The sequence below is a fragment of the Sphaeramia orbicularis genome, chromosome 10, assembly GCF_902148855.1.
Source record: "Sphaeramia orbicularis chromosome 10, fSphaOr1.1, whole genome shotgun sequence".
Taxonomy (NCBI): domain Eukaryota; kingdom Metazoa; phylum Chordata; class Actinopteri; order Kurtiformes; family Apogonidae; genus Sphaeramia; species Sphaeramia orbicularis.
Window position 1 is genome coordinate 37860071 of NC_043966.1, and position 11059 is coordinate 37871129.

Consider the following 11059-nt stretch of genomic DNA (forward strand, 5'->3'; position numbering starts at 1 on the left):
TTCATTAATTAAATTCCACAGGTCCATCTTCAACCCTAATTCTGAGTAATGACACCAGAAAGGTCATTTTGAGTGCTGGCCCTTTAAATGCACATGAGCCACTTCCCACCCCCTCCAGGTTGTTGGCTGTGCTGCTCTTTCCTGTTCAACCAACAACTGAACATTTTAGGTAACTGGCTCAAAGTTTGGACCTATTTTCAGTATGGACTACAACCACTGCTGCTGACAAACAATTATGTTGTACCCAGAGAAATGTTTGTCGGACGTCTTGACCTTGTATGTGAAAATGTTGTGACGTAAATAGTTATCGACGTAACAAATTAAGCAGGAATTAAAACGGGTTGTAGAAATCCACTCAATTTTTGCTAAAATGAATATTAAGATCGCTTTGCAGCACCTGGAGGGTTCAAATTCAAACTTTTTGAACTATTAGGGTCCAAATACACAAATAAATGACCCAAAGACTGATAAAAGTGGGTTTAGCAAAATATTCCTGCTTTAAGTGAACATAAACCAAGTGTGTCCATCCACTCTCATTGATCAAACTCCATGGGTTTTCCAGGTGAATCAATGTTGTAAAAGATGATGGTGTTTCCACATTCACTACGGAGCCTCTGAACGTCCAAATGGGTCATATCTGATAACCATGAAAAGATGACAACCTGCATTTTACACCAATTATTGACATGTGTTGATAGGAGTAGTGGATCAGAAGTTATTAAACATTTTAGATCAGTAGATGATTTTGGTTTCCAGTGGCTACTTGGGTCTTTATAGGTTAAAGAAAAAATATAAAGATCACAAATCAATCAACTCACACACACTGTCCATCCAAGAGCAGCTTTGATTGCTAAGAATTTTCTTAGGCAGGTTATCTCAAGAACAGAACTCAATGATCTCATTATCTTGAGATAATGTTTAAGATTGGATTTTACACCAATTATTTACATGTATTGATAGGATTAGTAGATCAACAGGTATTCAATGTTATAGATCAGTAGATGGTTTTGGTTGACGGTGGATGTTTGGATCTTTATGGGTTAAAGTCTTCTTCCCCTTGTCTTCTTCAGGATCTGATACGCCGGGACATCCTGTACTATAAGGGCCGCATTGACATGGATCGCTATGAGGTGCGGGACGCTATAGACGGGCGTGACGATGACTTCAACGTAAGTGTGAAGAACGCTTTCAAATTGTGCAACAAAGACAGCGAGGAGATCCACATCTTCCTGGCCAAGAAGCCCGAGGAGAAGATCCGCTGGCTCAGGGCCTTCCACGAGGAGAGGAAGATGGTGCAGGAGGATGAGAAAATCGGTTAGTCACACACCTCTCTGCACCTCCCTGTTTGGAAAGCGTTCGTTTCATTCACAGCGAGCAACAGTGTAACGTTTGCTGCAGTATGACTGATGCGTATTACGTCATCGTTTCTCCAATAGGTTTCGAGATCTCTGAGTACCAGAAGCGACAGGCGGCCATGACAGTGAGAAAGGTGACCAAACAGAAAGGTGAGGCAACAAGAAGATATCAGGTGATTTCCCTTTTCTTTTCCTCGCTGGTGTGCTCTGTCTTCTCATCGCTGTTTACTCTTCCCTTACCTTGCTCTTTTTTTTATCTTATTTTTTTTGCTTTCTATACCTTTTCTAAACACACTTATTTTTACTGTTTATGAATGGACCTAGACTAGCTGTGTACTGCTAAGCTAGCTAGAAACGTCAAGTGGCTTTATGTCTTTCTCGCTATATTACTTTCAATTATTTCCTTTTGAGTTAAATGTGTCAGTGCAGGAGGACGTGATATTAGTTGTAAAGCAGCTGTTAAGCATCAATGAAAAGACAGAGGGCTGTTTGCATGAAGTTTTGAGTTTAAAGGATGATACCAGTGTACACGCCATGGGGGTCTTGTGTCACGCTTATGTTGAAAGAATTTGAATCTGTTTGGAGTGTTTCTATGTTACTGAATTAGAGCATGGCTGTTGGTGCTTCTCATGTCGTCCGAATACAGCAGGTATTAAAGAGAAATATCAAAGTCATACGTCAGATTTTTTTGTATTGGAGCTGCGTGAGTTGCAGTTGTGGAAGCACAGATGGCACAGATCACTCACGCAGAAATGTCAAGTTAAATATACAGGCTTAAAATAGCATAAAAAAATACAACAAGTTATGAATACAGCAGAGATTGTGTTTATTTTTTTGCATTTCTACCATTAGCTCCATCTAAATCCTGCTAAATATTCAAGCTTTAAATTTCACAGTTTTACATTGTTGTATAGTTAACACTTTAACCACCAAAGTCACAATACTGCTACAAGCAACATAACTGAATGAAACAGACCATAGCTCCAGATAGAGTGGCCAAATCGTGTTACCGCCTCCCATGAATAATAAGGGGACAAAAGATAAGATAAGATGAGATAAGATAAAATGAGAGTTTAATCTCACTTTGGGGAAATTTCACAGTCAAGAGCAGAAACATACAAACAAGCGCAGAGAAAAAGACAGGTAGAAAAACCACAAATGAGTCAGAAATGAAATATAAGTGAAAAATAAATGTGCCCGTTCAATCCTAACACCATTTCAGAGCATGTTTCTATTCAAATTGAAGAAGAAAATCCAGTTTGAAAGGTGCTGTCCCAAACTGGTTTAGTAAGAAAGTAATTAAAGTTTACTAATTTAAGTAAAGTTTATTTAGTTTTAGTTTTGATAGATTAGGACTACTGTGCTGCTTGGCTAAAAAGGTACTAAAACTTACTGCATTTTACTTTCTACTAATGTGTAAATTCATTTATTTTAAGGATGACAAAAAAAAAAAAAAAAAAAAACACAAAGAAAACTTCGATGTAAATATGTTCAGTTTTACTAAGTGTTACACAGTCCAATATGGCCGCTGTTCTGTGACGTACAATATGCAAATTAGGTGAGTAAATTTAGCCCCATCATAAACTGTGGGTCATACCCCATATGTTTCTCATTTACAGTATGCCTCCAAGCCACAGCTTTTTGAAATCTTGATATCAAAATTGGATTTTTTTTTTAAAAACTGTGCATTAAGGGTTAAATAAGATGATATTGTGATTAATTGTGCAGCCCTGTTTTTATTTAACCTCTCAACATCTGCAAGTTCACCGTCAACTCATTGTAATGAGCAGGATCAGAGTTGAGCCATGTTGGAACTGATATCGTTTAGGTTGTGTTTTATTGAGATGTTAAACACAATCCTCTCTCAAATGATGTCCTGTATATGCATTTTGGTCTAACAGGTCGTCTAAGCCCAACCCTAAGGAAAGTAAGTTCTAAGTAAGAAAAAAAAAAAAAAAAAAAGTAATAAACTTGATTTAAGCCATGTTTGACCAGATGTAGTAAAGGCCACATGTTAAACACAGAAACTACAAGACACTCTCTTTTACTACATTCATTTTAGCCATACTGTTTATAAGCTTAACAAACAAAAGTTCATGGAAGTTCTACATAGGAGTCAGGTGGATGTTATCAAGTTAAGAGGATTTAAAGCAACGTACGCGAAATATTATGACCCCAACAGTTATCTGCTATCTCAGCAACAGAAAACACTGCCAAACAAGTTGTTCAAGTTTCTGTTTCCTGACAAAGCAAGAAAGACAAAGGACCCACATGTCAAAACTGCTGCTATCACCCTTTAAGATTTAGCCATTCTAGTGTTAGGCTAGATGTTTGTACATTTACCATTACTGATGTTTTTGCTATTTGCCAGATTCATAATAAGCATGACCATCCATTAAAGTATTGATTAACCAATGACCACTGCTGGAATGTTCTCTCTGACGTTAGGATCCCTGTAGATGTCTGTCAGAAGTAAATGTTTGTGTGTTTACAAGTGCTGTATGTGTACATGGCTGGCACAAGGTGAAGTACTTTCTTGAATTTCAGATTCATTTATAGATTTCATCTTGAGAAAGAGGGCCATGTTGTATGGACATGGTTTGAAAATGATAAAGGTATATTCATTAGAGTTCTACTTAGAGCTAGCACAATAAGATGCCATGGCAACTGCTAAGCAGCATTGGGAGGTGTTGTGATTAACGTTGGCATTGGAGCATGCAGCGACTGTCCAATCTGTTTACAAGCATTATCTTGACTATCCAAGATAAACAGGTTTCACTAACACAAAACAGACCTAACCCTTGTAACTGCTAAACAGTGTTTACAAAAATACCCACATCTTGAGACACACTGTTTTTCATCTTTTCCAAGATGCCATGGCAACTTTTGAATATTTCATCTCCAAATATTGATTGTATCTTACTTGTAATTACACTAGCATAGTTGTGATGCTTGTAGACTGTAGCTAAATGACATTGTAGACTGTAGTTAAATGCATATTAACAGCTTTCTTTTGGCTCTATTTTTTGCCACTCTTGTGTTCTCAAGTGTTGGAAGGTGCTATTCAAACAAATGTGCTGTCAACAAACACGGAAGAACAGTGTCCCTCGTCCAAATGCCTGGTTTCATCAGTGTATCAGATGTAAATTGTCAGTTCTCTTGTTTGCCTGCTCCACTTTGATTGAATAGCATCTTTAGTCTCCCTTGTGTCATTGCTAGAGCTGAATTACACTCTGTTCCAATTCAGCTGTCATCATACGATCATACTGTATCATACCTAAGGTTTAATATGCAGGAATGTCAACACTGAAGACTCATTTTGTACGTCTACGTGCCTGTTTTCTGTGGAAGCATGACTCAGTGTTGTGTTGTTGTGCCTGTTTGGGATAATATACTGACAATGTTTCCTCTTTGCTACCCATTCCCTTCTCCTCCTCTTTGCTTTGTGCCCCGCAACGCCCCCTACCCCTCACACCTCCCCCTTCTTCTCGCTCTTTTCGCACCTGCCCTCCTAGGTGTAAACAGGTGCACGCCCCCCTCATACCCGCCCCCCCAGGACCCCCTCAGTGCGGGGCAGTATGAGGTAACGGAGGACATGGCACAAGGAGAGGTTTTTGAATTCAGTCAATCCAAAAGAGGCCAGGCTCCTTTCTGGCAGAATTTTAGTAGATTAGCTCCATTTAAGAAATAGAGATACACAGACTCTTCTGAAGGACCAGCTATTTTTCTTAGAAGCACTAAACCACTGGGTGATCATGTTCCTTGATGAAGAAAATATGAAAACACACATACACAAGAGGACTCTGAAGTTAAGGACCAATGTTAATATAGAGTATGATCGGAAGCAGCAAGAGGACTTGGATTTTAAAAATTGAGGAAAAAAAATAAACAATTCATATATGTTAGTAACGTTCTTCTAGTTATCATGCTTCTCCAGCTGAGTCAACTGTCATGAACTTTTTCTCTTCGGATTCTGCAACTCATGCTCACACCATCTGAATGTCCTGGAGTTGTTAAGATTGTTCTATTATTTCATTTTCAATCCATCATCGGGAAAGAAACGTGCAAGGCCAAGCCGGGTCATTCTTTAGTTGTATGATTGTGTTTAAAAAAAAAAAGAAAGAAAGAAAGAAAGCGGGGGGGGGGCTGAGTTCTTGCTGTGCTGCTATGTGAGATTGCACGTTGCATTCTTCTGAATGTGAATTATGGTGGAGATTGAATAACAACCGGCTGCAGCCGACAGCTGTGGCATTGGAAGGACCTGTGAAGCTCAGCGTGCCCCATCCATCCTTCCATCCATCCATCCATCCATCCATGCCAATCGCCGCTGATGGCAGAGCGGTTAGGATCATCTCCGCTCCACTGATATCTGGATCTCCTCCTCACTCTCAATGCTTCACATGTCTCTCTCTCTCTCGCCGTCTGCATATAGTAGCCCTCTGTTCGCTAAGTCTGACGTCCACAGTGTTTCCCTGCATCCATCTCTTCCGTGTCCTCTCTATCTCCCTTCCCACCTGCTCAGCCTCTGTGAGTCAGTGGTTCTCAGAGGTAAAGAGTAAGAGCCTCATTCTGTTGGAATCCTGCCACTGGCCATGATACGATGGGTCAGGGAACAAATCAATAGCGGGAACATCAATAGAATATTTACATCCTTTCACCAAACCACTTTTGACAGGGTATTCATATCCGATCACACCGAGGGGCTGTGGGCTGCAATTTTTTTTTTTTTTTTTTTTTACGGAGAGCTCGCCGCTCAGATGAAACAGCTGGGAGCAAGAGATAGGCAGGCTACGGTCCACCTGCTTTGTGTCGGTGCCCCTCCCCGTACTCCCCAGAGACCACCCCTGTAGCACTGTGCTGGCAGCTCACTGGGCGTTTGGAACGAGCACAGCCTACCTCCAGAAATCCACTAAGAGCTCGAGTGAAGTTGACGCATTGGCCAAGGTCTAAAACAGTATCTCTTTTTTTTTTTTTTCTTTTTTTTTTTTCACGTCAGCTGTAAAAAGACTTCCACAGTTGACTTAATTATTTTGTATTTTGCTCACATTGCAAAAAGCACAGCACATATTTCGATAAAGGAGCACCTTTTCTTGTTTGAGTAAAGAGCGATGCAAACATGTTCCGTGCGAAATTTCAACAGAATGCTAACCAGCACAAAGGGGGGAAAAACGGTCCAAAAAGTGGCAGAAATTCAAAGTGAACCAGACAGCCATTTGAGCGAGTTGAGGCTGTGAGTCGGCCCTGACTAAAAAGTACAACGCAGAAGTGTGAGCCAGTACCGCAGGGGAGGCAGGAAGGTGAATTAAATCTGTAGCATGCAGGTGTCCTCTGACAGATTCATGCATCTCTTAAGACTGCAGCTTCCAAATCTTGGCGCTTGTCCCCATCACGTCGTTTCTTCCCCGATCTCATCCATGTTCTGACAGTTAGCTCGGCACCGTTAAGTGATTTACAAAGGACTGCGGCCCGATCAGATTGATTTGTTTAATCAACTATTGTCCCCTGAAGCTGCTGTGATAGAGATGCTGCCATAAAGAGGCCCACGCTCCTTCAGCAGAGAAGATCTACTGAGGAGAAACTACCAATTTACACATTTCATGAAGGTGTATTCTTTTCTACAGTTGGAATGTAAGTGAAGCATCTGTCCATGGTTTGTGCTCATATTTTGACCTCAGATACAGAAGTACATTTTATGTTGAATTATATCACCTGATGGACAGTACATATACAGTTTGACAACTTGTGCAATGTGATATATCATTATATATCTTCACTATTCACTACAGTGATATGAAAGAGTTATATATCGTTCTATGTCATTTGTTTGCCTTCTTATAGGCCTTATAACCTATTGGAAAAAAGACCTTAGAATTGCTTTGTATGTTGTGTAATTTATGTTTTGTTTCAGTAAAGAAAGTTGAGAAATGGGTGAGTTGGCTGCTGGTGTCTGTAGATATGGCTCCCAGTGAGATTGTTTTGGAAGATAATTCCCTTCTGGCACAGCAAAAAGATATGGTTCCCAGGCCATGATAACCTCAGGTCCCGTGCTACGCCCACTCCCACTCCTTCACCCTCATCCCTGCCCCCCCCCCCACCCCCCCACCCCCACCCGTCACCATCTTTAGTACCAACATACAGACAGACACAAGCATGCAGGCACATACAAAACACAACATACACGCACATAATCATGCGCACTTGCTGGCCCGTTCTGCTGCGGAGAAGAGAGATGCTATCTAACAGTGCCTTCCAGCATTCCACTAGTGATTATCTATTCAGTTTCACAGGCAGATTTGAATTAGTCATGTATTTTCCCTTCAGTGTGGGACTCGCATCTCTCTCTCTCTTTTCTCTCTCTCTCTCTCTCTCTTTCTCATACACACTGGGAATTCCTCATTCCCCGGTGCAATGAGATCCACTCGGACAGAAACCTACAGAGGTCAGGCCTTTTACATGAGTAGATACTGTGCTGTCTGACTGAAACACTTAAAACACCTTATTCTACTATATCAACACTTAACATAGCAGTACTTTTATTGCACAAAAACTAGTTCTAATTTCAGATGTTTAGAAACTGCATAGAATTCCTTTATTATTATATTATTGCTATCTATTTAACATCAAAGAACACTATGGTTTAATATATATATATATATATATATATATATATATATATATATATATATATATATATATATATATATATATATATAGTAGGACAATGGTTTTCATTAGTTAGGTTTCACGTTAAAATATATTATTAACAGTGACTTATAAATTAAAAGAAGAGTCATCTATTTTACCTTTATCAGCTACACACTGTAAATACTGTAAAAAGAACAGATCATATATTTGGATATTGGTATTTTGCGTTGGAGACGAATGTTGTTCCAGTTCTAGCGTGCGGTAGACCTCAGTACCAGGTAAATGCATGCTTGTGGCATCCAATATTTTGCATGAGACTTAAGACACTCTTAACAGATTGTTTAGTTTCATTTAACCTCCATGAGGGGTTATTTTTTTGTCCCACCCCCCCTTCCTTCACAAATCTGGAGCCCATTCATTTGTGAACCCATAGCATCTCACTGAAGGGAGTTCTTTTCTCTGTCCACCTGTCTCCTGCTCACTTAACATAGTAGAGGTTGTAGCTTCTGTTTCTTTTTTTTTTTCTTTTTTAATTTATTGTCAAGTAGAATGAACACTGAATCAAAAGACTGAACTGCCGAGAGGTGAAAAGGCACTGATGCTCTCTTACCCATATGTAATGGGTACTATAAACTTGTAACATTTTTTTTTTCCTTTTTTATATTTGGTTCCAACATACACTGTCATGGTCCAAACTGCTGATTTATTATAATTATTTTCATTTTATTACTTCTTTTTTTTTTCTTTTTTTTTTGGAATGCCATTATTAACTGCTGAGGCAAAAACGGGTATAATTTTTCTATGACAACAATGAACCAAATAGGAGTTAGCAGTGATCATGGGTGTTTGTGTATAGATTTGTAGTCAACCAGAAGAGCTGAATAAATGCGAAACCTCTCGGGATGAGCTAAAAATAAACATAATCCTGAAGACACACGCGCGCAGTACTTCATTGCAATTCATGTCACGCTCCTTGTTTCTACTTAAAGTATAATACAGATTCTTTGAAGTACAATAACTTGATAGCAGAAATGATTTCCTCTCTTGTATTTATTGAATGCAGTATTAAATATTACCATTTTGGCCACAGTGTTAAAAGGATGTATATATTGGTTTTATTTTCTTATATAGTTATCATTCTGACCTTGTATTGAGAGCCGAGAGGACAGCCTTCTGTGCAGTAGAAGAATTTTTTTTTTTCCTCCGTTAAATTTACGGTCATAAAAAGCTAAGTTAGTAAAACTGTCACCTAAATGCATCAAATTTCTGTAATTCCTCCTTTTAGTCCAGAGTGTACATAAGCCAGTAATCACTCACGTTTAACATTGACACATCTTCAGTAGGACCTCCTCGCTGTTGGTTTTTTGCAGTCCTGTGTTGTTTCAGAATAGTCAGGGTACAACAAGAGTCTTCAATGAGCCATATTCCATGTGGTGTTCAGTGACAACAAAGCTAACAGAAGACTGGCATCCCACTCTGAGAATCACATGATTTCATTGTATATTACCATCTAGTTTGGGGTCTGGATTTTACCATCAAAATATGAACCCACAGTATCCATATCCTTTGTCACCATATGCAAACGTTTGTCATTTTATTTCATGCTGGCCTTTTTCAGTTGGATTATTTGTTGTAGAAATGAAAAACCTGAAAAATAATGCCTATTCAATCCAGAAACTGTGAATGGGAGAGTGGAGATGTCAACCGTATGTACATTATATGTTTTGATGTAATCAGAAGCACTGGGAATATGTTGTATTTCGCTGTAAAAATGAATCCATATCTGATATAGCTGTACTTTTGTTGAAAATAAAACCTCTACAGAACTGCGTGTCGAGGCGTCAAAGTGTGAGTAAGCACATTGTGTTTGGTTTCCTGGTACGTGTGACATCATTTCCTGTTTGTAGGTCTCATTCCTAACAGCTGACAGTGCCGCATTCAATCCTAGACATAGTACAAACAGTAACACAGTATGAGTAATCCATTCAGAAGTCACAACAACAACAGTCTAACAAACTTCTACCACAAATTGTATCCTGCTCATAACTACGCTGTCATTAATAAATAATGACATTTATGTAAATATATCATCTCCCTGTTGGTCTTGCCAAAGTGTAGGCTGATCGCCTGAGTTTTTGAAGTCCACAGATGTGAGTGAAGTGTCTTCTTGACAACATCTGAGACATCATGGTGTGAAGCGTACGGCGTCTTTGTGTGTTTTTCTAGTTGTGTCTCGCTGTTTTAATGATTGACAACCACTTTTAATTAATTGTATGAGGAGGACACCTGTGAGAGAGGCAAAGCTGCTCAACACATGGAGGCAGATGATCAAACCCTCTGGTGAGAGGGATAAATATAATATGTAGTGTTATTGTAGTCTCTAGTGGTCAAACATAGTATTGCACTTCCAAGGACACAGCAGACCTTCCAACATGGGGTGGAGGGTGCTCCTATTTCTGGTTATGAGTTGGGTTCCCAAACCTTTTCTGCTCCACACCCAAAAGTTTACCACTGTCTTCCCTGTCAAAATAAGGTTGAATACATGCATTTTACTGCCTGATCTGCATTAATGTCAAGGCCATGAGCTGGGAACTAAACCTCAGTGTCCCCCTTAGCACTGACAAGTAGTGTTAGCTAGTAACACACCAGTCACCAAGAATGGACACACCAATCCAAACCAATGCTAACACATGGATTTCACAGTCCAAACACTGACTTTTGAAGATTTCTTGATGTCTACCCTTCTGTCTTTATGCTTTCAGTACTGAGCACCAAAGTTATTATCGTTAACCAGAACTAACGAAATGACAAAAACTAGAATTGAAAGAAACATTTTCGTTAGCTGAAATAAATAAAAACTATAATTAAAAGAAAAAAACGATAACTAACTGAAACTGTATTGTGTGTTTACAAAACTAAAACGTATCAAAATTATGGATCAAATTTCCTTCGTTTTTGTCTTTGTCAATGTCGGATTGATATGAAATCCATTTATTTCCCTCAAGCAATTTTAGCTGCTGGCACCATATGATATTTAACGGTCCGTCACTTCTCATCAC

General features: G+C 39.2%; 1 protein-coding gene across 6 annotated transcripts in view; it reads left to right on the forward strand.

Annotated features, from left to right (window-relative positions):
• Nucleotides 1-9831, forward strand: part of arhgef9a (Cdc42 guanine nucleotide exchange factor (GEF) 9a) — a 57893-nt gene extending 48062 nt beyond the window's left edge. For 5 of the 6 annotated variants that reach the window (XM_030145353.1, XM_030145356.1, XM_030145354.1 and 2 more), the window contains 3 exons: nt 1071-1314; nt 1437-1505; nt 4871-9831. In XM_030145353.1, the coding sequence (XP_030001213.1) occupies nt 1071-1314; nt 1437-1505; nt 4871-5046 (489 nt within the window). In that variant the 3' untranslated portion in view covers nt 5047-9831. Of the gene's footprint in view, nt 1-1070; nt 1315-1436; nt 1529-4870 lie in introns of all 6 variants that reach the window. The other variant, XM_030145357.1, reaches the window with a different exon arrangement.
• Nucleotides 9832-11059: the final 1228 nt, after the last annotated feature.